Source organism: Chionomys nivalis, chromosome 7 (assembly GCF_950005125.1).
Source record: "Chionomys nivalis chromosome 7, mChiNiv1.1, whole genome shotgun sequence".
NCBI lineage: Eukaryota > Metazoa > Chordata > Mammalia > Rodentia > Cricetidae > Chionomys > Chionomys nivalis.
The window spans coordinates 77,084,638-77,108,463 of NC_080092.1; the positions used below are offsets into that span (position 1 = coordinate 77,084,638).

Genomic DNA, 23,826 nt, shown 5'->3' on the forward strand with positions numbered 1-23,826 from the left:
TTGCTCTCACCCTGCTTTCCCCCCAGCTCAGGGTGCTGAGCAGGCAACACAGGCTGAGGGGCTCTCGGGTCACAGGATCAGCTGGAGTGCTGAGGAGAAGACATGCTGTAACTCAGTTTATCCCTAAGTGAGGTCACTTTAGGATCCTAACAGTTCACCCCCAAAACAAGAGCCCAGGGACCAGCAAACCTCACCCACACCCTCCCCCCGCCAGCTCCCTCCTCCCCACACCGGCCACAGAAGCAGGACACACGCACCCGTTCCATGTTTATTTTCAGAAAGTGATGAAAGCAAAGAAACACATCCAGACACCACTCTCTCTACAATAAATAGCCTCCCCGTCCCAAAGAAACCAAAAAGAGAAAAGCGTGAGTACACTCCAGTTCAGAGTGACCTCGCTTGCTGAAATGTGCGCCCCTCTGACCCCTTCCTCTGCACCCCCTCTCTTGTCCCCTCGCAGGAGGGCCCAGTCCACCCCAAATCACCCGAGTCCTCTCCCTATTCCTGTTTGGCTGGCTGTTATAAAAATCCACGAATCTTTCCTCTGGGTCAAGAGATTAACACAGAGTAGAGACTAACAGTTCGAAGTTCCTCTGCAGGAGAAGGGCTACGTCTCCAGGCCTGGCCTCTCTCCTGACTCTTCTGTCAGAAGCCATGAAGTCCCTCTGGGTCCCAAACTTTCTGGAGTCCATTCTCCACGGAACCATCGGTCAGAAGCAGCACCAGGTACACGACTGTGGTTCGGGCAGAGGAAAGGGCAGGGGACACTCCTGTCACATTTCCTTGTGGGCCAGGAAGTAACGAGCGAAGCCCAGAATCCTTGTTGCCCTTCTCCTTCCCCGACCAATCACTACACCGGGAAAGGACGACTCGGGGCTTCTCTGTCCTGTGTCTGTTTTCTAAATTAGTTGGCGCCTTCCAACCCAGCGACATCTTCTCAGTTGGGAAAATAGTTATAAAACTGGCCATCAGTTTCCTTGTCAAAAGGAGAAGGGGCCCCAGCAGGAGAGGAGCTGTCGCCACTAGAAGGATAAGGGGATATCCGCCTCCTCTTAGACTCTCCTTCGCCTAGTCCGGAGTCGCTGGGCTCCTGCCGGAGAGGGGTGACATCAGTCCACAGCGAAGGGGAGCCCTGCTCCTCCGGTACCCGTCCCTCTGAGGATCCCAGGCTCGGGTCCATGGGCAGAGTTCGCATGGGGCGGAACCATCCAGCTGGACTCATCTTGGGAGGGTACTGAGGGGCCACAGGCCAGCCAGCTCCGGGTGCCAGGACTTCTTGGCCACGGTAGTAGGGCATGGTGGGCCCAGAGGCAGAGGGCAGGAATGTGGGCTTCATGCTCACTGCTCGAAACTCGGCTTCATAGCTGTGTTCCCGAGATGTCCCCAACCAGTAAGGCTGTGAGACCATATCCTTGGGTTGGCCAGGAAGGTCGGGGTAGAAACGGGTGGGAACAGGATACTGGTTAGATAGAAGAGGTGAGTAGGGGTCTCCCCCGAGCAGTTGACAGTTGGGTCCGGGTGGGGAGGGAACACTGGTGTCAACAGATGCATACATGCTGAAAAACAAAGCAAAACAGAAAATGAGGAAAAAAAGACACAAGTATGTCTCTTCCTTCCTGTTTCTCCCTCCTTGGCCTGCTTGCCTCCCTCCCCAGATCCCCAAAGCAGAGACAGGACATGTTGACCACTGATCCACAGTCCCATCTCAGAGAGACCAAAGGCGAGTTTCCGCCAGTGCGCTTACGACTCAAAGTTCTCCCGGAATCCTTTGGCAAAGGGGTTATTGTCGATTTTCAGCTGAGTGATCTAGAGAAAGGGGAATAGAGTTGCCTGAGTCTGAGGCTCAGGGACGCCAGCTCCCCAACCTCAACAAGAAGCCCTAGCAAATGCCTGTCCCCAGGCCCCTTTGGCCCCAAGCCTCACCTCGGCATTCTGGTAAGCAGTCACCGCAATGAACTGGGTCTCTTGGAAAGTAAAGATGTGTGTATTAGAAGCATTGCAGCCGGCATCGGACTCCCCATCATTCACCTCCACGATGTGCAGCCGAGGCTGGTACTTATGCAGAGACTGCAGGACAATCATCTGGAGAGGGAGCAAGGTGGTGGCGGGGTCACCGAGGAGCTGTAAGTTTCCTCCTGACCCCACTGTGGTTTCATCACTGCATCCGTTCCCCCACCAGTGACAACCAGTCCTACAGTGGGACTAGGAAGAATCCTTGAGGACATCTCGTGCCGTCACCATCCTGCCACCATGCAACTTCTCTTAAGCCTTCCAGTCTCTCTTTGTGGGCACCTAGTGTTGCCTCTTATGAAATCTTGTGAAATCATGTAGAATCCTTCCTGATCCTCCACATCAGTGAGATCAAGGTATTAGCATAGAGGTCATATGTGCACGTGGGTGCCTGTGTGTTTGTGTGTGCGCCAGCATAGCTGGAGGCCAGGGAACAACCTCAGGCACCATCCACTTTTTTGAGACAGGGTCTCTCGCTGGCTTGGAACTCACCAAGGAGGTCAGTGAGTTCTGGGGACCCACCCATTTCTGCCTCCCCATTGCTAAAATCACTGGGTCATATCATTATAGCCAGCTTTTCTTTTTTTGTTTAACGTGGATAGGTTCTTGGGATGAGACTCTGGTCCTTGTTTTTGCAAGGCAAATGCTTTACCAACTGACCCCAGCTAAGGTTTTAAAAACCAGGATTGCATGTCGGGCAGTGGTGACGCACGCCTTTAATTCCAGCACTCAAGAGGCAGAGGCAGGCGGATCTCTGAGTTCAAGGCCAACCTGGTCTACAGAGAGAGTTCCAGGACAAACAGGGCTATACACAGAAACCCTGTCTCAGGAAAAACAAAAACAAAACCCGAATTGGAGCTGTGGAGACGGCTTGGCAGGCAAAGGGTCTTGCTGCCAAGTTTGGTAACCTGAGTTTGATCCCTGGGATCCATGTGATGGAAGAACAGAACCAACTCCAGCCAAGTTGTCCTCAGATTATCACAAACACAACAGTGCGTGTGCACCCCCACAACCAAATAAATAAATGTGTTAAATGAAACAAAACAAAAAAAACTCAATTGTTCAATGTGAGGATACTTTGTATCCATTCCCTGGGACACTGGAACCCAACAAGGTTACAAATCACGACCTAGTGAAAAAGCCTCCAGGCTGGTTTGACCTATGCTGGCCTGAGAGTGAGCCCTGCCAGAGAACCAGCCTTCTCCCACTTCATTGTCTTCTCAAGGTGGGCAGCAAAGAGTTCAGAGAGGAAGTCAAGGGGCTGGGGCATAAAGTAGCTCAATTAATAGGATGCTTGGTTAGCATGCAACCCCTCCCTGGGTGCAATATCCAGAACCACATAAACCAGGCATGGTGGTCCGTGACTGAAATCTCAGCACTCAGGAGCTGGGGCAGAAGGTCAAGGTTATCCTTGGCTATGCAGGGAGGAGAGGGGAGGAGAGCAGAGTGGAGAGGAGGGGACCCCAACAGTGCAGAGGGGTTTTTAGGTAGTGTCAGGGGAGAAGGTCTCAGACGCAGCAGGAGGTAGGGCTGACTGTCCTACCTGGGTCACATTGTTGGACGCCCCCTTGTTGTTGGTGAGTTTTAGTTTTCCAAATGAAACTTCCTGGCGCATCCAGTGGGCTCCGGTGTTGGGGGAGTCTGGGTGGACGTATAAACGGTTTCCTGTGAACAGTTAACCTTATTGCCAAGTAGCCCTTGAACAGACCCTAGAGATGTGGGGTTTTGCCTATTCTGAGAGGAACGTAAGGAAGATGCAGGGGAGAGGACAGGCAGGTTGGACGGGGCAAATGAGGTCAAAGGATTGAGCTGAGTGACCTCTGCAGAATTGGAGAAAAGGTGACAAAGGAAGGTTGAGGTGGCGCATAGGATACAGAACTCAAACTTTCACATCGGGGCAAGAGCTTGAACAATCCACCAGGGGGCGCCAGTCTAGGAGACAAAGCATGCCCACCTCTCGGAAAGGGGGTCGTACCTGGCATGCTGCCTTCTGCCTTTCCACACTGCACCCACTTGCCACTCTGGTACCGCCAATGGTGCTGATCTACCAAGACCACATCCACAAACATCCTGTAATGGCTTGTGGGCTCCAGTCCAGCCACAGTGAAAGAGAGGAATGGGAACATTCGCCTGCGGAGAACAGAGAAGCCGCACGGTCCATTAGGGCAGTGGTCAGTCACCTGTGTGCTCGCGGTGTGCTGCAGCCAGCCTCCACCTATTCCCAAGAGCCACTGGCAAGCGTACCACAAGCTGGGTTGTAGATGTAACTGCAAATTAATTCGTAGGGCTGGAGAAATGGCACAGCAGGTAAGAGCACGCACTGCTACGCCTGAGAGTCTGAGTTCAGGTCTCAGCATCCACATCAGGTGGCTTACAGTGGCCTGTAACTCCAGCCCCAAGGTGACCCAAGGTCTCTGGCCTCCACAGATGCCTGCATGCACAGGCACACAGACACACACAGAGGAGCACACGGAGGTACACACAGGCTCTCATACATGCAGAGGCACATGCAGGCTCTCTCACACACAGAAGTGCACACACAGACACACACACAGAGGCACATTCAGGTTCACACATACACACAGAGGAACACACACAGATTAAAAATAAATCTTTTTTTAAAAAAATAAATTGTGCTAGCTGGGTATGGTGGCACACATCTTTAATCCCAGTACTTGGGAGGCAGAGGCAGGAGAATCTCTGAGTTTGAGGTCAGCCTGGTCTACGGAGCAAGTTCCATGACAGCCAGGGCTACACCAAGAAACCCTGTCTCGAAAATAAAAATAAAATAAAATTTAAAACCATAAACAATTAAATATATCCTACTAAGAGCCAAGGCATCCAGTACTTGAGAGTCTCTTTCCCTTGTTTTCCTCTGCTGTACTGTGGTCTGAGCTGGAGCCGATTTGGGGCTGTTGTGTGAGGTGGTAGAGGAACTGACAATGTCTGCTGTGTATCTCCCCAGCTCTTGTTCAGCGCCATCGTGCTGGCAGCTCGGATACAGCGCAGTCCCAGTTACACCACGGGAATCAGCAGATGCTCAAATCAGTGCCTGTCTTTTGGCAGGGCTAATGATTCTTGATGCATGCCCGCCAAGCACTCTGCCACAAAGCTACATCCCAGCCTGCAGACTTTTGAAAATGCTTTCCTCTCAGATCAGCTACTAGATATTTATCTGGAAACCACCATCTCTAACACTCGTGTGCTTCCTGTGTGGGCCAAAGGCACCAGCCAATGCTCCAAAGGTAGTTCCCAGAAGGGTTATGCCTCGGTCCCACCTTCTCCATAGTGACTCCTCCATTCTGCAGCATGCTCCTGCTATGCTCCCTGAGCGTCCCTCCCTGCCCTACAGCTCTACAGAATGGTCTGCCCCATGCCTGGCCCTTCAGAAGCTCAGCTAAGACCCTAGGTGGCCAGAAGCATCTAATCGTCCTTATGCTTAAAGTCTTGGGTCCTAGCAAAAGAAAAGTGAGTGGGCTGGATGCTGCATTATCCCCCATTGTTCTAGAGTGAGAGTCAGAAGAGGAAGCTCTCTTCTGCGATGGCCTTCCCACCACTTCTACCATCTCTGCCTCTATTATCATGATCACTACAGCCACCACCTCCATACCACAGCCACATCGCTCTTACCATCTTCACCATTACAGCCTCCAGCGTTGCTACAGTCCCCACCTCCACAGCCATCATCGCTACCATTGCTGCTCCATGATTACAGCCACTGTCCCTTGGACCGTCACCTGATCTCCACCATCAATACAGCCACCACCTCCACCATCAACACACCACCACCTCCACCATCAGTACAGCCACCACCTCCACCATCAGCACAGCCACCACCTCCACCATCAATACAGCCACCATCTCCACCATCAGCACAGCCACCACCACCATCAATACAGCCACCATCTCCACCATCAGCACAGCCACCACCTCCACCATCAATACAGCCACCACCTCCACCATCAGTACAGCCACCACCACCATCAATACAGCCACCACCTTCACCATCAACACACCACAATCTCCACCATCAGTACAGCCACCACCTCTACCATCAACACACCACCACCTCCACCATCTCCATCACTCCAGCCATCTCCACCATCACGATCACCACCACACTCACTGGCTGTGCCACAGCTATGGCCACCGCCTTCTTGTCTGCCATCACAAGAGCTACTGCTTTCAGCCTCACCACTGGTCGCCCATCACCACAACCATCCTGTCTCCAACCACTCCTACCGCCATCTCTCCCATGCATCTTAGCAGCAGCCTTCAGGGTCACAACCACCACTAGCAGCCTTAGAGCCCTCACAAGTTCCAAAAACTGAGCTCTTCCTTCACGCCCCGGCAAGGAGAGTGACATTGTAGGAACCGCAGAGGCAAATCCTCATTGGATGTCCCTTCCACTCCCACATCCCTCCTCCCAGGGGGCCTTGTAGGATAGGAAAGCACAGGTCTCTCGGGTAAGAAACCTATCTACCAGACTAGCCTTGAACTCACAGTATAGCTAAGGATGACTTTGAACTTCTGGTCTACCTGCTTCAGCCTCCAAAGTGCTGGGATTACAGGTGTGCACCATTATACCCAGTTTGTGTAGCGCTAGGAATCCATTCCAAGACAGTGAATTCTAGACAAGAATTCTATCAGGTTAGCTACATCCCTAGCCCAAGAAGTAAGTATTGAAAAACTGGGTGGGGGGGGCTGGAGAGATGGCTCAGTGGTTAAGAGTACTGACTGCTCTTCCAGAGGATCCGGGTTCAATTCCCAGCACCCACATGGCAGCTCACAACTGTCTAAAGATCCAGTTGCAGGGGATCTGACACCTTCACACCAATGCACATAAAAATAAAGTTAAATAAACCATAAAAATATTAAAAAATTTTAAAAAAAAGAAAAACTGGGTGGGGAGAATGTTTAATATTTTCTTTTCTTTTTTTTTTTTTTTTTGGATTTTTTTTTGTTGTTGTTGCTTTGGTTTTGATTTTTCGAGACAAGGTTTCTGTAGCTTTGGAGCCTGTCCTGGAACTCACTCTATAGACCAGGCTGATCTCAGACTCACAGAAATCTGCCTGCCTCTGCCTCCCGAGTGCTGGGATTAAAGGTGTGTGCCACCACTGCCCGGTCAGATCATAGTTTCTGAGCTGCAGAGATGGCTCAGGTGGTGAAGAGCACTTCCTGCTCTTCCAGAGGATGCAGGTTTGGTTCCCAGCACCACATCGGGCAGCCCACAAGTGTTTGCCACTGTGGTTCCTAGGCGTTCAACAGCCCCAGTCTACGTGCAAATGGTACATAAACTCAGGAAAGCACACATACACGTAAATAAAGAGAACAGCCTTTACAAAACAGCCTGTCTCAAAAAATAATTAACTAATTAAAAAAAATAGGGAGCAGAGTGTGATAGACTTATTTTTATTTTATTTTATTGAAACAGAGTTTCTCTGTGTAGCTCTGGCTGTCCTAGAACTCACTCTGTAGACCGGGCTGGCCTCAGGCTCACAAATTCTACTGTGATGCCTGGCTTGGCACTTGACTTTAATCTTAGCACTTGGAAGGCAAAGGCAGGTGCATGTTTGTGAGTCTGAGGCCAGTCTGGTCTACATATGGAGCGCTAAGACACACAGTTCTATTATAGAAAGACCCTGTCTTAAAAGGGGTGGGGGACCTGGAGGGATGACTCATCAGGTAAGAGCACTAGACAACCTGGCTTTAATTTTTAGCACCCACATGATGGCCCACAACCAGTTTCAAGGGATCCAATACTCTCTTGTTGGCCTCAGCAAGCATTAGGCATGCATGAAGTACACATTCATACATGCTGACGTAACAGTTGTACACATAATATGTTATATATATATATATATATACATACACACACACACACACACACATACGTATATGTCAGACTTGGGTGGCACACAGCTTTAATCTCAGCACTCAGGAGGCAGAGGCAGGCAAATCTCCCTGTGAATTTGAGGCCAGCCTGGTCTACAGAGTGAGTTCCAGGACAGCCAGGGCTACAAAGAGAAATTCTTTTCAAGAAAGGAATGTAAGGGAGGGAGGAAGAAAAGAATGGAGGGTGAGCCTGGCGGGGGTGGCGCAGCATGCCTTTAATCCCAGCACTCGGGAGGCAGAGGCAGGTGGATCTATGAGTTCGAGGCCAGCCTGGGCTACAAGAGCTAGTTCCAGGAGAGGCTCCAAAGCTACAGAGAAACCCTGTCTCAAAAAATAAATAAATAAATAAATAAATAAATAAATAAATAAATAAATGAAAAAAAAAGAAGGGAGGGGGAGAGAAGGAGGGAGGGAGGGAGAGAGAGAGAGGATGATGTCTGAGAAAGGACCTGCTAGGTTAACCAACGGCCTCAACACACATGTACACAGCTATACATGTAACTATACCACACACACACACACACACACACACACACACACACGGCTATGATTACCGGTAGAACCCCAAAATAACTCCCTGATTTACATGTCAATTTGCTGGGAAGAAAACAGTAGTGGAAATGGACCTGGTACCACACTCCCCTCTGTGAAGCTACCTACCACACCCCTTTCAGGGGACAGAGTCATGACCCTATAACTCTGTGCTTCCCCAAGGGCTAACTCATCTAGGGATGGTTTGAAGGGTCATGGGACATGGCTGGGCACATAGTGAGTTCCAGGCCAGTCAAGGCTACACAGTGAGACCCTGTTCCCAGAAACAAACGGTGACTTGTTTCACACATTGCCCGACTTTCTGTAGGGCTGACTGACTGCGTCTTTCTTGAAGCAGGTAACAGTTCTGTATTCCTTTTTTTTTTTCAATAATCTGTTTTTATTTTAAGTGCATTGGTGTTTTCCCTGTATATATGTCTGTGTGAGGGTGTCAGATCCCCTGGCACTGGAGTTACAGACACAAGTGTGAGCTGCCATGTGGAGGCTGGGAATTGAACCCGGGTCTTCTGGAAGAAACAACTAGTGCTCTTAACCGCGGAGCCGCCTCTCTGGCCCCAGCTCTGCACTTCTGTGTAGCCACCTGCAAGTGATTCTGTGAATCCTAGTCCACGAGTCCAGACGTGGGAGGAGGAGGAAGAAGCCAAGACGCCTGAGAGCACTGTGAATTGTGTAAGCATAAGACATTTACAAAAAGCCGGGCGGTGGTGGCGCACGCCTTTAATTCCAGCACTTGGGAGGCAGAGGCAGGCGGGTCTCTGTGAGTTCGAGACCAGCCTGGTCTACAAGAGCTAGTTCCAGGAAAGGCTCCAAAACCACAGAGAAACCCTGTCTCGAAAAACCAAAAAAAAAAAAAAAAAAGACATTTACAAAGTATTTCCTGAGATGACGTCAGTAATTGTGTTGGGGAGAACAGTTTCCCAAGAGCTGCCTCAGCATTGGAAGGTAAAAATATTTTTTAACTTATTTATTGGAGAGGGCTTGGCACACTGGGGAGAATGGCTTGTGGGAACTGGTTCTCTCTTTCTACCATTTGTGGGTTTCAGGTATTGAACTCGGGTCCTCAGCCTTGGTAGCAAGCAGCTTTATCCACTGAGTCATTTTGCTAGCTTGATATCATTCATTTCGTGAACATTTTGTTATAACGGCAAACTATTCTATTTATTATTTATTTATTTTTGAGAAAGGGTCTTAATATGTAGCCCAGGGTAGCTTTGAACTTGTGATCTTCCTGTGTCTGAGTGCTGTGATTGTAGGATCACATATTTGCACCATGGGCATGCCCAGATCTTAAAATAAGTGTTTTGTTTGTTTTAAGATCTGAAAAGTTGATCTGGAATGTGACTTAGTATAAGAGTGCCTGCCTAGCACTCATGAGACTCTGGGTTCAATATAGCACCATCAAGAACAAAAACTCAGGGCCTGGAGAAATGACTCAGCAGTTAAAAGCACTTGGTCTTGCAGAAGAGCTGAGTTCAATTCCTAGCACCCACACGATGGCTCACAACTATCTGTATCTCCAATTTCAACATCCTCTTCCAATCTTTGAGGGTACCAGCCATGCACATGGTGCATAGACACACATACATGTGAGGAAAACACTCGTGCACATACATAAAATAAATCTAAATGACAAAAAGAACCTACGTGCCAGCACTGAGGAGGCCAAGGAAGGCAGTGTACATGTTCAAGGGCCAGGCAGCCTGGACACAGACAGCTCCAAGATAACTACAGAGTAAACCTCTCTCTCAAAAATAAAATAAAGCCAGGTGGTGGTGCACGCCTTTATCCCAACACACAGAAGGCAGAGGCAGGCGGTCTGTGAGTTTGAGGCCAGCCTCATCTATAGAGTGAGTTCCAGGACAGCCAAAGTTGTTACACAGAGAAACCCTGTCTCAAAAACCAAATAAATAGCCGGGCGGTGGTGGCGCACGCCTTTAATCCCAGCACTCGGGAGGCAGAGGCAGGCGGATCTCTGGGAGTTCGAGGCCAGCCTGGTCTACAAGAGCTAGTTCCAGGACAGGAACCAAAAGCTACGGAGAAACCTTATCTTGAAAATTCAAAAACAAACAAACAAACAAACAAACAAAAAAACCAAATAAGTAAATAATAATAGAAGTAAAAGTTTGGAGAGATTAAGGTTAAGGATACTTTCTGCTTTTACGGGGTACCAGGGTACCTGCATGAGCTCATAACGGCCTGTAATTCCAGTTCCAGGAGCTCTGACTGCCAACCTCCATAGGTTCCTCACACGCATAGTCTACAGACACACACACAAACACACATTAAAAATTAAAATAAAATTTAAAAAATAAAATAATAAGTGAAAACATCCATTAAAAGTTGTGAGAGTTGGGAATACGAGAAAGGAAAATAACGGTGGTGATGTCACTGCCTCACACTAAGCCAAAACTGCTCTCGCCGCCACCCTAGCTTCACAGAAACACATGTACTTACCAACTGAGCTACTTAACAGCTCTCCCCAAAATGATCTTAATTATAATAATCAACCAATCATACTCAGAAAAGTGGGGATTACCAGCAATTAATATCCACCCACACGCCCACGGAGACCCGGCCTCTCCTCCCTGCTGAGGCTATCTGCAGTCTGCCACTATTTGTGTTTACGACCCATTCACAGCACACCCTGCACACAGGAACTCTGGCACGGCCGGGACGCAGCACTCCCAGGTTGCCTCATCTCCAAAATACACAAACGGGGACCTCAGAGTCTCCTTTTTTATATTTATTTATTTATTTATTTATTTATTTATTTATTTATTTATTTTGTTTTTTTGAGGCAGGGTTTCTCTGTGGTTTTGGTGCCTATCCTGGAACTAGCTGTTGTAGATCAGGCTGGCCTCGAACTCACAGAAATCCGCCTGCCTCTGCCTCCCGAGTGCTGGGATTAAAGGTGTGCGCCACCACCACCAGGCTTATTTTTTATTTTTAAATATTACAGTTAGCAGTGGTGGCACACGCCTCTAGTACCAGTACTCAGGAGGCAAAGACAGACAGGTCTCTGAGTTCAAGCCAGCCTGGTCTACAACAGCTAGTTCCAGGACAGCTAGGGCTGTTACACAGAGAAACCCTGTCTTGAAAAACGAAAAAGAAAGAAAGAAAGAAAGAAAGAAAGAAAGAAAGAAAGAAAGAAAGAAAGAAAGAAAGAAAGAAAGGAAAAAAAGAAGATGAAGAAAGAAAAACATCACATTTTATTACTTTTAATTTGTAGGTTTGTGTTCGTCTGTGGGTGCGCATGAGCACGTAGAGGTCAGAGGACAACTTGCAGGAGTCAGTGCTCTCCTTCCGTGTAGGTCCAGGGATCTGAACTCAGGGCCTCAGGATTGGCGGGAAGCTCCGCTACCCCTGAGCTATCTCTCTGCCCACTCCAGACACTTCTTATTCTCGGTTTCCCTCTCTGAGCCCCACCTGAGTCTCATTCCTCAGTCAGCGCACTCAAAAGCCTCACCGCTACTGATCCACAGCAGTAGGTGAGTCTGGGTGGGTGGGAGAGGAAGGACCAAGGACAGAGTGAGTCAGCCCAGCCAGGACGAAGGGCTGAAGGGCTGTGGGCAGGTCTGAGATGGAAGAATTTTTCAAAAAGAAAGAAGGTCTGTGGGTGATAGGGTAGTGACTTGCAGGTCATTGGAACCCACAGAAGGACAGGCCAGCCTGCCAAAGGGGGAGGACAGAAAGGAAGCTGCTCTGGGCCCCAAACTCGACAGCAAGAGGAAACAGCCCTGGAGCTGCCAGATCACCGGAGCTCAAGCTGAGAAGACACAGAGGCTGTGGGGTTTGGTAGGGCTGAGTTTTGACCGTGGTGTGTCCTCTCTCCTTCCCTGGATGGAGCCCCTGGGTCCTGACTCAAGAGGAGGCATCAGAGCAAATGATGAGAAGCCACTGCCCCCATCCCACAGGGACTCCATGTCATGCAATGTGGCCTTAGGAGATGCAAGCAGACTCTTAGGAAACACTCAAAGGCATTTAGGGATTTCTTTTTCAGGTTTGCTGATGGTATTTTTTTTTATTATTTGTTTGTGTGTGTGTGTGTGTGCACATGTATGTGTATATGTGCATGTCCGTGTAGAAGTCAGAGGACAATCTAAGGTGTCGTTCTTCAGGCCCTGACATTCAGTCATTTATTTACTTTTTCTTTCTTTTCTCTTTGTTTTTGTCGTTTTGTTTTTTTTGTTTTTCAAGACCGGGTTTCTCTGTGTAGCCCTGGCTGTCCTGGAACTTGATTTGTAGAGCAGGCTGGCCTCGAACTCACAGAATTGTAGCACGAATAATAAAAACCCAGAGACAGATATTAGGGTTCAAGCTGAAGGATCAGAGAAGCAAAGCAGCCAACCACTAGAGAGCTCTTGCCTCTATGAAATCTTTAGACTGAAAAGAGAGCGAGTTTCTGTTTCATCCTGCATTAAATTCCTCTCTATTGCTGGAATTAAAGGTGTGCACCACCACCTCTTTGGTTTGTAGACCAGCTGGCCTTGAACTCACAGAGAACAGCCTGCCTATGCCTCTAGAATGTCGGGATTAAAGACATGCGCCACCATGCCTGGCTCCTTCTTATTTATTTCAACACAGGGTTTTTCACTGCCCTAAACCTCTCTGATTAGTCTAGGCGACTGGCCAGCAAGCCCCAGGGATTACAAACACCACCACACCTGGCTAACTGGCTAGGTTTTTTTGGGTGGTGGTGGTGTTTGTTTGTCTGGTTTTTATTTTTTTCATAACAGGGAGAGCTTCTTTGGTTACCTGTGGTTGTCCTGTAACTCACTCTGTAGACCAGGCTAGCCTCGAGTTCACAGAGATCTGCCTGCCTCTGCCTCAAAAGTGCTAGGATTAAAGGCGTGTGCCACCATCACCTGGCTGATTGGCTAATTTTATTTTCTTTTTTGTTATTGTTTCTGTTTCTTGAGACAGGATTTCTCCGGTTAGTCTTGGCTGTCCTAGAACTTACTATGTAGACCTGGCTTCAAAAATCAGAGATCCACCCTCCTGCCTCTGCCTCCCAAGTGTCTAGATTAAAGGCATGTGCCACAATGCCTAGCTAACGTTTTTAGCATGGGTTCTGGGGCTCAAACTTGGGTCCTCATGCTTCACCAGCACTTCACGCTTTAAACCGTCTCTCCAGTCCTGCTCGCTCTCTCTCTCTCTCTCTCTCTCTCTCTCTCTCTCTCTCTCTCTCTTTCTCTCTCTTTCTTCTTCTCTTTTTGCAGATGGTGGTAGACAGTACCCATGTGCCACGGTGCATGTCTGGAGATAGATGACAACTTGTGTGAGAAAGTTCTCTCCTTCAATCATGTGGGTCCTGGGAATCAAACTTGACAGTCAGTGTCTTTTCCCGTTAATGCATTTTGGCAACCATTTTTTTTAAGTTCCATTTTCTCTTTCTTTCTTTCTTTCTTTCTTCCTTCCTTCCTTTCTTTTTTTTTTTTTTTCTTTTTTCAAGACAGAGTTCCTCTATGTAGGTTTGGAGCCTGGAACTCGCTCTGTAGACCAGGCTAGCCCCAAACTCACAGAGATCCACCCGCCTCTTCCTCCCGAGTGCTGGGATTAAAGGCGTGTGCCACCACCGGCGGCTTAAATTCCATTTTCAAACCAAGCATGGTTTCAGCACACACTTCTAATCTCAACATTTGAGAAGCTGAATCCGGTGGGTTGAGAATTCCAGGCCAACGTGGGTTACATGAAGTAAGACCTTGTCTTAACCAATCAACAAAAATCCACTTTTAGAGGAACATAAAGATTCGAAGCAGGAAGATCACCAATTTCAGGCTAATTTTCATTGCACGGCAAGATTATAGCTCAAAATAACCACAACATGGTGCATGCTGTTAATGGCAACAGTTCTAGGCCAGCCTGGTCTACGGAGTGAGTCCAGGCCAGCTGAGCCAATACAGTGAGACCTCTCAAAATCCAATCAAACAAAAACAAAAATCACAGCAACAAAGAAAAAGACCAGCCCAATACTGAAGATTTTTGAAGCTAAGCCCACTATATATAATTTAATTTAATTTTTTTAAAATTTTGTTTTGTTTTTGAGATAGGTTTTCTCAGTGTAACAGTACTGCCTTTCCTGGAACTTGATTGTAGACCATTCCGGTCTCGAACTCACAGAGTTCACAGAATTCAGGGATTAAAGGCGTGCGCCACCACGCCCAGCTTTCTACTTTTATATAGTAAGATTTGTCATGAGAAGCAGTTGGTTGGGGATGTGCCTCGGTGGTGAACTGTGCTGCAGAACACACACAAGGCCCTGGGTTAAACTTTCAGCACTGAAAGAAAAGTAAATCAATTTTGGTTCTTTGAGACAGCCTGTCAACCAGACAGGGTGGCACACACCCATAATACCAGCACTGGGGAGGCAGAGGTAAAAAGATCTGGAGTTCAAAGGAAGCCTTTTTGCTACACAGCAGAGAGAGAGGAAGAAAGAAATTAAAAAACAAACAAACAACAAACAAAAACCCTCACTGTGTAGCACAGACTAGTTTCCAGGTATGGGTATCACCATATGTGCAGACCACAGCCGTCCTAAGAAATGCGTCTACTGAACTCTAGGCTCCGGATTCCAGTCGCAGCACTAAAACGAGAGAAAGGAAAGGAAGACATCCAAAAGGGAGGTGACGAAGAGGTCAAGTGAAAATTCTGCAGCAGGAACACGCAGGAGAGGAGGCTGTGGGAGTCCAGTGTTTCTGTTGGCGTGTACCCCTCCAAATGCCTCCCCTAACAGCCCACAGACAGACAGGCCCCAGCCCAGCCATCACTGATGTTCTGGCTGATGCCAACTGCCCCGTCCCATCAGACTGCAGGAGCTGAGGCCTGGCAGGGGCAGTGAGAAGACCTGACCAGGCCACAGGATGAGAGGCTCCCTCCCGCTCCTGGCACACCACAAAGCACAGAGTTAGAGGCCCCACCTAGACCGTTATTGACAGAGTGTAAGCCACTGGTTATCCCCACGACTCAGTGTGCGTGAATATGAAACGGGGAGAATGCCTGGCCTACCTAACCCACTGTGAAATAATAGAAGGGAAAGCACCCAGGAGCCACCACGAAAGGCCCTCAGACAGTGTAGGTGGCTGTGGAGAGCAGAGAAAGAGTAGACAGGTACCGTCTGAGCCCTGGCCCAGCTCTGCCGGCTGTGGTACCTCAGAAGAGTCCCTGGCAGTCTCTGGTCTTGTTTCCCTGTCTGTGCAGTACTAGACAGGAGTGTCTATTCCTTCTGGTTCATACACTCTAGAAACCTGGCCAGTACCTGGAGCCATCCAGAGAGAGGCTGGTGGAGCAGAGAATCCTCAGAAGGCTTTGGAGATGAGGGGTGGGCCAAGGTTTATCCTCAGCTCATCCCAGTGGGGAAGAACGATTCAGCAGCTCAAAACCAGTTGGAGTTGGCAGCTAGGTCCCTCCACCCGCCACAGACATCATCTGGAGGGAAGATCCTCTAGTAATGCCACCTTGGGACCCAGCAAGGATTTCTGTCTCTCCTCATAGAACCCCCACCTTTGCAATCTCTCCTTTACCTCCCGAGTCTCCATCTCGACACCTCACATCCTAACTCAAAATCCACAGAGTCCTGGCCACTCCCCACTGAGAAGGGCAGGTGCCTCTTCTCCTAAAACACAAGGGGATTCACGGGGGGGGGGGGGGGGGGGGTTTGCATACTAAATGACCCCTCACAAACTGCAAGTTTCTCTTTCTTTCTTCAGCAAAGAGACTCCATCCTCCATCCGGAAGCAGCAGGCTATCACTAATGCAACAGCCCAGAGGAGTCCTCCATCTTCTAGCAGGCTGGACTGGTGACTAGCTGGGTAAATAGCTGGGTAAGGAAGTGGGCACATTTTTAGGGACCAGCCTCAAAGGCACAGTTCGGGACTGGACACCAGCTGGGTCTGATTCTGAGCTAGGCCTGTTCAGGCACTGGGCATTTTTATCTTCATTAGTTTTACTGTCCCTCACCTCTACACAGCACACACACACACACACACATCTCTCCCTCTCTCTCTCTCCCCCCAGACATATGATATCAAAGTAAGACCGGAAAAGAAACTTGGCGACCGCTTCTCCATGTCACCAAATCCCAGTCTGTCCCGCCACCCCCATACACCAAAGCTACCCTGAGCGTGGCAACAGTAAAGGCAGGGACGCTGAGATCCCAAAAGATTCTGCCCCAACACTTCAGTTTCCCATACACAGGGACTGAGAGAGGGTCAGCTTCTGCCAGGCCCAGAATATACTCTAACCCGGCTCTGACCCCAGACTGAGGCAAGGAACAAGGCTAGGACCCTCCGGCCAACTCTTGGTGAAGCGAGAGTCACCCTTTCCTCTGCACCAAAGTAACTTCTAACTGCGCCCACACCATCATCTCTGTCCTTTTTTGATCTCTGACTGTTGGCGTGACATAGCCTAGGCATCCGCGGCTCTACAGAGCTTGCGGTGTCCTCCCTGCTATCCTGCTTCCCTGTCTCCTAAGACTGAAGCTCAGACTGCAGCACGAAGACAAGACTCAGCAACGTGCAGCTTCAGAATTTGAAAGAAAGAAAGAAAGAAAGAAAGAAAGAAAGAAAGAAAGAAAGAAAGAAAGAAAGAAAGAAAGAAAGAAAGAAAGAAAGAAAGAAAGAAAGAAAGAAAGAAAACAAAAAACCAAAGAGGAAAGTCCTTGTTCCGGCGGGCCACCGAGGCCAGACCGTCGCCGGCTCCGCCCTGCGAGCTCGCAGCGCTCGGCGCGCGCCACACTCACCGTCCTTGCTTAGTGATGATCATCTCTGTCTGGTGCTGGTTGAACTTGGACCACAACAGGTGGTTGCTGAGCGCGACTCTCAGCTTTCCCGACACTTCCAGCCCCGCGGGCAATGCATAGTCCTCGCGCGGCCCTGGGTAGAGCCCGGCGCGCGGATCCGGGGCAGCGTAGCCATCCCCTGGCTGGTAGCCCTCGGCACCCGCGGGCGGCGGGAAGGGCTCGCTCGGCCCGGGGAAGCCGGCCGCCTGGGCCCGGGGCGGGTAGGCGTAGGAGCCGAGGAAGCGGCCCGGCGCGGCAGGCACCAGGGCGCCCCCAGAGTAGGGCGTCCCTAGGCTGCCACCTGCACGGCGATCGGTCAGGTCCTGTGTGCCCGGCTCCGGATAGAAGAAGCGATGCTGCTGGTCCGCTCCGGGCCCCCGGCCCTCGTCACTCGGCATCAGCTCGGTGCCGGTCAGCATGTCTCCGCAGCCCGGCTCCACGATGCCCATCCGCAGCGGGCTGGGCGCCTTCCCGCAGCCGTCGAGGAGGCCCGCGGGTCGTGGGGGCAGGGGAGACGGGGGCGGGGTCCGGGGAAAAGTGGAACACCACCCGAGCTGGGGTTGGGACGTCTGGCCCCTGAGCGCGCGTTGGGGAGGCGCGCAGCTGCTCCGGGGCTCCCTCTCCAGCGGGCCGCTGTCACTAGCGGCGCGGCGGCCTTTGCTGTGGCTTTATGAAGCTCCTTGGGTCCCCTCACCCCGCCACTTCGGCCCCGCCCCGCCTCGCCCCGCCCCCTCGTGGCTAATACAGCGCGAATTCGCTTTTGGTGAGGACTGAAGCCCCCCCCCCCACGTAGTGGGGACAGTAAGTCTCCGTGCGCCCCGAATCTGGGAAAGTCAACTTGCCACCTGAAACTCGAGAGGTTTCTCTCCCCCAGGAAATTCCGCCCATCCTGGAAGGCACGGCAAAAGCCCTTTCCCCAGATGGGACCATCTGAGCATTCTCAAGGCTCTGGCAGGCTCGGAGCTACTTAGACTATACATATTCAACAGATATTTGTTGCTGCCTCTTGTATGCCCAGGCTCTGTGACTCTGCACGAAATATTTGTCTGCCTTCTCTTGGCTAGAACCCCTTCATCGCCGCCACCACCCCGGCCGGGAGATGATGTTTGTCCCTCTAGCCCAGGAGCTGATTTGGAAGCTGTTGGACAACAGGCTTCCAAAAGCATTGCGCCCAAAGCAGCCCTCCCTGGGCTGGACTGACTGAAACGCTCCCACAAAAGCTCGTTCACGTGGCAAAGCAACCAGTCAAAGACACGGGAAGTAGCACTTGGCTGTCAGTGTTCAGAGTCCCAAAGCTGACTCTGTGATTCGGGTATGTGGGACCTGGGTAAGTCACTTCCTTTGCCTGAAAGTCAGTCCCTCAGGCCTGATGGGGTAGGCTGGGGGAAATAAACATTCCTACTGGGGGTGGGGGGCTGTGAACCTTACATCAGTGGCTGTCGGTGTGCTGCATTTCCCATTCTGTTATAGAGGAAACAAGGTGGCTAGCAGGCACTCAGAGCTGGGTAATAGCCCAGCGCATGCTCTGACGGAGGGGTGTCCTTTCTCCGCTGTTCTATTCTGCTAAGGTAAGTCACACATATTGAGAAGTATCCCTCTTTTCCCAGTTGAAAATGAACCATTGGGAGTTTTCTTATAAATGGAAAAATGTTCTCGGGTCTGAGAATGCAGTTCAGTTGATGGGGAGCTTGCCTAGCCTACACCAAGCTCTGGTTCCATTCCCAGCATTATACAGATGGGGCATGGTGGCAAACCACTGTAACCCCAACACGAGAAAGGAGGTAAAGACTCAAACGTTTAAGGTCTTCTTCATTTACAATTTGGGCCAGCCTAGGTTACATGGGATCATATCTCAAAAATACATAAATAAAAATGAAAGCATCATTTGAAAGCTATCTATTTACTGTGTGTATGTGTAGGCATGTGTGCCATGGTGCATGTTTGGGGTTCAAAGGACAACAGTGTGGAGTCTGCTCTCCTTCCATCTTTCTGGGGGTTCTGGGGCTCAAACTCAGGTCATGAGGCTTGGACAGCAAGCGCCTTTACCTGCTGAGCCATCTTGCTGGCCCCAATACTAAAACATCTTTGTATAGAAAAGTCTATCATTGCAGAAAAGCAAGGTTATATAAATTATACCAGTTTTAGCTCCTCAATGCAAACAGTATTGACATTTTTGAAGAACATCCTTCCATCCTGTATACCTTCTCTCTGTGTCTCTGTCTTTTGCACGCACACACACACAAATGTGTGATTTTATATAAACATTGCAGTCTGTTTCGTCATGTGGATTTTTTTCAATCAACAAGGTTTAATGGATTTTTTGCATATTAAATATATAAAAATTTACATTTTAAAGAATGTTCCAAAAACATACCTCCACACAGTTTTATTCAGTTAAAAGGGCGACTTCTCTCCCCACCTCTGTCCCACCCCACTTCTCTCGGGGAGAGGGGATAACCTCATCATCACTACATTTCTGTCCCAGCCCAATAGGGCTTCACCCACAGGGGCCCAGAGGGACACTCTCCTCTCAACTAGAGCTGAACCAAGAGGCAGGCTGGCAGGGGAAGGTGAAGCTAGGGACCCCAGGGGACAGACATGACCCAGGGAGGGTGGGGCAGAGACAATCAGTGCATCTCTTGAGAATGGGGCCTGGATACATGATAGCACCAGAAATTGAGGTCTCCTTAACCCCTTTTTTCCTAATCCCCCATGCCTTAGGGGGTGGAAGCTTGGAAGGGAGTGACCCTGGGATCCTTGGCTAACTGTTGTGAAAAATTGATTTCAAGATTCATCAGAGTGACTAATTTCCCCAGGAGGGGAAGATTTTGAACCCCGAGAACTCCTTGTGGGAACATTTTTGCTAAGTGTCCCTTCGTGAAAGGCCAAATGTAGTCTTGTTCTTCAGCCTTTCCCTCTCTCCTCTTCCATGTTGACCCTCAGGTCAAGTGATCCATCCCCCTGCTTCAAAACAGAATCTTCTAAGCTCCCAAAAATCTGTGCAGAGAGAAGGAACTATGCTTGTCATAGCTGGATGGTCCCAGGAACACGTTGCTGGAAGAAGGGGCGGGGGGAGCTGAGTGTGGTCTCCCCTAATCTGGTGGGTTCATAGAACCTGCCTTATTAACCTTAGATTCCTCACACACACCCTCACCCCCATTCTCTCTAATTTCTTCTACCCAAAAAAGAAAGTGCTTGTGAAAAAAGCGGGGGCTGAGTGGCCCTGGTGTCACCACTGCCAGTCCCGCCCCTATGCCAGCTTGGGTGAGAAGAAGAGCCTTGGCAGTGACACCTCCTCTTCCTGCCACCTCACCCTCCTTCCCGGTCCCCAGGGCTGGAGAGGTGGGAAGATTGGATCGAAGAGAGGAGGCCCCTTGGGATCCCCTCTCTTCTCTGTGGCTGCTGCTCCCAGCCCCTCTCTCATACAGCCAGCACATCCTACCCACAGGCTGGCCCTGCTGGGGAAGGAGCAAAGAAACACAGGGTAGGCACCCAGGATGGAGCCAGCCAGCACCCCATTGCAAAAGTCAGTCTGAATGGGTAACATGAGAGACAGAATGCTTCAAAAGTCACCCGTCCTCTTTGCCAGGGAGCTAGGGCTGAGGGTCTGTTGTCGACTCCTCAGGCTAGTGTTCTTCCTAGAAGTCAGGTAAATGAAAACCAGCCGAGGGCTGGGGTGTGGCTTGGTAGCCAAGCACCTACCTGACATATGTAAAACTCTCAGTTCTGTCCCTCGCATCACAAAAAAGTAAGTCTTATAGTCCTCTAAAAAAGATCTGAAAATTGGGGAGCAGGGAGAGATTGCAGCTAAACCCTCCTCCGACTGGACACTGGCTCTCCTCACCCTGTGTGTTCTACAAGTGTGCAAGACTTCTTTCCAGTCTAAGACATAGAATTCCAGGGGCTCGTGCAAGGCCACACAGTCCCATCATCCCTCTAGGCCACTGCCTAGCCCAGCAAACTGTCACGTGGGTTTCTGGGACTAGTTCCCAGACATGTTGATTCTGGGGCCTGGCAGACTTCAGTGTCTTGGGTTGAGGTGACAATGGCCTTTAGGGGTGCCTCACACCCCACTTCCAGGCCCCTTCTTCTTCCTCTCTGCTATCTCCAAGCCAGGTGTGCCAGACATTTGCAGTACCAGGACCCAGTGGATGGAGGCCATCGGAAGCCTTTCTGCGGGCATCACAATGTCCTGGTCGGGGCATACATAGGGCCAACAGCTCAACGCTCAGGCACCAGGGGCCAAGTCGCTGCCTTTAGAACCACAGGCTAGAGCAGTGGAGGAGGCCTGTGCACGGGGCTCAGGATACACTCATGAGAGAGCCAGAGGCAAGAAACCGTGAAGTCAGATACTTAACTGTGACTCAGTGAGAAAGTCTCAGGCCCCAGAGAGGGGAAGCAAGGGAGAGATGTCCCCGAGAGCAGAGAGCAAAGACCTCAGGGGCTAAAAGGCTTTGGGGTGCCAAAGCCCCAAGAGAGGGAAATGGCATCTTCCACAGGTGACTTGGTGGGAACCCCCCAACTCCAACCCTCACTAGCTGGTTAACCTATTGCAATGTCATGACATCGTTGACTTCCTAGTCAGAGAAAGAGACTCACTTGGACCATAAAGGCAGAGAGCCTTGGCCTAAGACAGGAGCAGAATGGAGGCCCAGGCTGTTTGCCTCTCTTTTGTTTCCAGCTGCCTGCTTCTTCCCTCTCCTCTCTCTGGCTTAGTGTGGCTGCTCAACAAAGGGCCCCTCACAGTCATCCCAGTCTCCTCATTCAGAAGACTGGTCTCAGAAAGGAGGGGTAGGCTTGCCTTCCTCCGGACCCCATACAACATTTCCCGATCCCCCAAGGGCTGTGATAAACTAGGCCCTGGGAACTCTTGGGGACTCAATTCAGGATCAGTCCCCTGACCTCAAAGAGCTCCTAGCCAGGTAGGCGACCATGGGCCCCAGACTTCCCTGCACTGCAGTCCACTTCAGCCTCCAGAGGCAGACCGGCAACCCAACAGTGTGTGCAAGCAAGCATGGGACATGCCAAACATGTAACCCTGCAAGCCAGGCCCTCGGCCCCTCCTCCAACTCTGCTCCCACATCCACCCAGCCTACCAGGGTTCTCTGGGCATCTCACCCTGTCATCCACTCCCCCTGAAGCCCTCCCTGGTCCGAGTCCAGAGAGCACCGCTATGGCCGGAACCGTCGGCTTAGCAGAGAGGGGGCAGGGCACTGACGAGCACCTGGAGAACACACCCCACCCCCAACAGTGACAGCTGCAGGAGGTCGGAATCCCCAGCACCCAGGACCCAGGGCTTACTCCAAGGTCAAGGGCTCCAGGCTCTCATTCCTGGGTGGGAGTCACTCTACACACTTCTCGAGATGGGTAACTTTCACCCTCTGGTCCTAGACGCCACCGCAGCCCCACGTTGAGCTCCTTGCCTTGACTTTCTCATTCCTTTCCACCAGCACCCCATCCCTAGGGATGAGGGTCCCCTTAATCCTTAAGGTAATCACCTGGAGCAACTCTCTAACCGCAAGGATTGTCAGGGTACTGAGGGCAAACACAAGCTTTAGGAAGGCCCTGGGGGAGACAGTGCCTCTTCCCCCCAGGGAATCTGGCAGGCAGGCCTTAATCTCAGCAGGAAGCAGGGTCTGGTTACCAGAGGTGGGGGTGGGGGAATGCCAGGGCCTTGGGTAAAGGGAGCTGAGCCGGGGAGGGAGAGAGGAGCCAGGGCAAGACTGGAGAGGTGGCCTTAACTCCTGTGTAGCTGGGCTCCTCTGTCCCCCCCCACATTCCATCTTACACATAGCTTCCAGAACAGTCTGGCCACGCCAGCCTGTGCTTCCCATGGGCTAACCTCAGGGCTCTGCCTACAGATATCTCATGCTTGGGCCCTCATTTTTCCCAGATCCTTAAGCTTCCCTAGTAGCTGTGTCTGTATTTTTCTGTCTCTCTCCTTCCTTCCTTCCTTCCTTCCTTCCTTCCTTCCTTCCTTCCTTCCTTCCTTCCTTCCTTCCTTCCTTCTTCCTTCCTCTCTTTCTTCTTTTCTTGAGACAAGGTCTCACTAGGAAGTGCTGGCTTAGAACTAGGTAGACCATGCTGGCCTCGAACTCACAGAGATTTGCCTGCCTACTGAGTGCTGGGATTAAAGTTGTGTGCCACTATGTCTGAAGCTTTTGGTACTTCTCTGCCTTGTTGTTTGGAGCCTGTACATGTCTCTAGGTCCTTGTGTCTTACCATGTCTTGGCCATATCTACCTCTATTTCTGGATCTATGAGAGGTAGAGGAAGGGTGCTAAGGAAGCCAAGGTTAGCCTCAACTACATATCAAGCTGAAAGCCAGTCTGGGTTACATGATACCCTATCTGAAAAATAACTAAAATCAAAACAACGGTTGTACTGGCTGGCATCCTGAACACGGGGTCTCTATCTATCCCTGGCTCCATGAACCTACTGTAGTCGCTATCATGGGTTCCTGTCTGTCTGTCCCTGCATCTCCAGCTCTGTCAGAGTCTCAAGGTCAGTCCAGCTCTCAGGACCCTATTGAACATCTGCATGTCTGGGATGGTGCCTCCTTTTGGACCCTTGGCTTTGCCCTTCTTGCTAATG

At 50.4% G+C, this 23,826-nt stretch overlaps 1 protein-coding gene across 1 annotated transcript; it reads right to left on the reverse strand.

The window, feature by feature from the left end:
- Positions 1-420: 420 nt before the first annotated feature.
- On the reverse strand, positions 421-17,682 carry Tbx21 (T-box transcription factor 21). The gene is made up of 6 exons (XM_057776119.1): positions 17,195-17,682; positions 3,986-4,140; positions 3,554-3,675; positions 1,924-2,082; positions 1,745-1,806; positions 421-1,556 (listed from the first exon to the last, which is right to left on the reverse strand). The coding sequence occupies exons 1-6, from the start codon at positions 17,680-17,682 to the stop codon at positions 938-940; spliced, it is 1,605 nt and encodes a 534-aa protein (XP_057632102.1). The 3' UTR covers positions 421-937.
- Between the last annotated feature and the right edge of the window lie 6,144 nt (positions 17,683-23,826).

What these genes read in the sequence shown, in the direction of transcription:
- Tbx21 (XM_057776119.1), bottom strand. Translation starts at nt 17,682, where the DNA reads ATGGGCATCGTGGAGCCGGGCTGCGGAGACATGCTGACCGGCACCGAG. An exon ending in GGCAGAAGGCAGCATGCCAG is followed by an intron (nt 3,676 to 3,985) that starts GTACGACCCCCT and finishes AACTGTTCACAG; the next exon opens with GAAACCGTTTATACGTCCAC. An exon ending in CGTCCAACAATGTGACCCAG is followed by an intron (nt 2,083 to 3,553) that starts GTAGGACAGTCA and finishes CTCCCTCTCCAG; the next exon opens with ATGATTGTCCTGCAGTCTCT.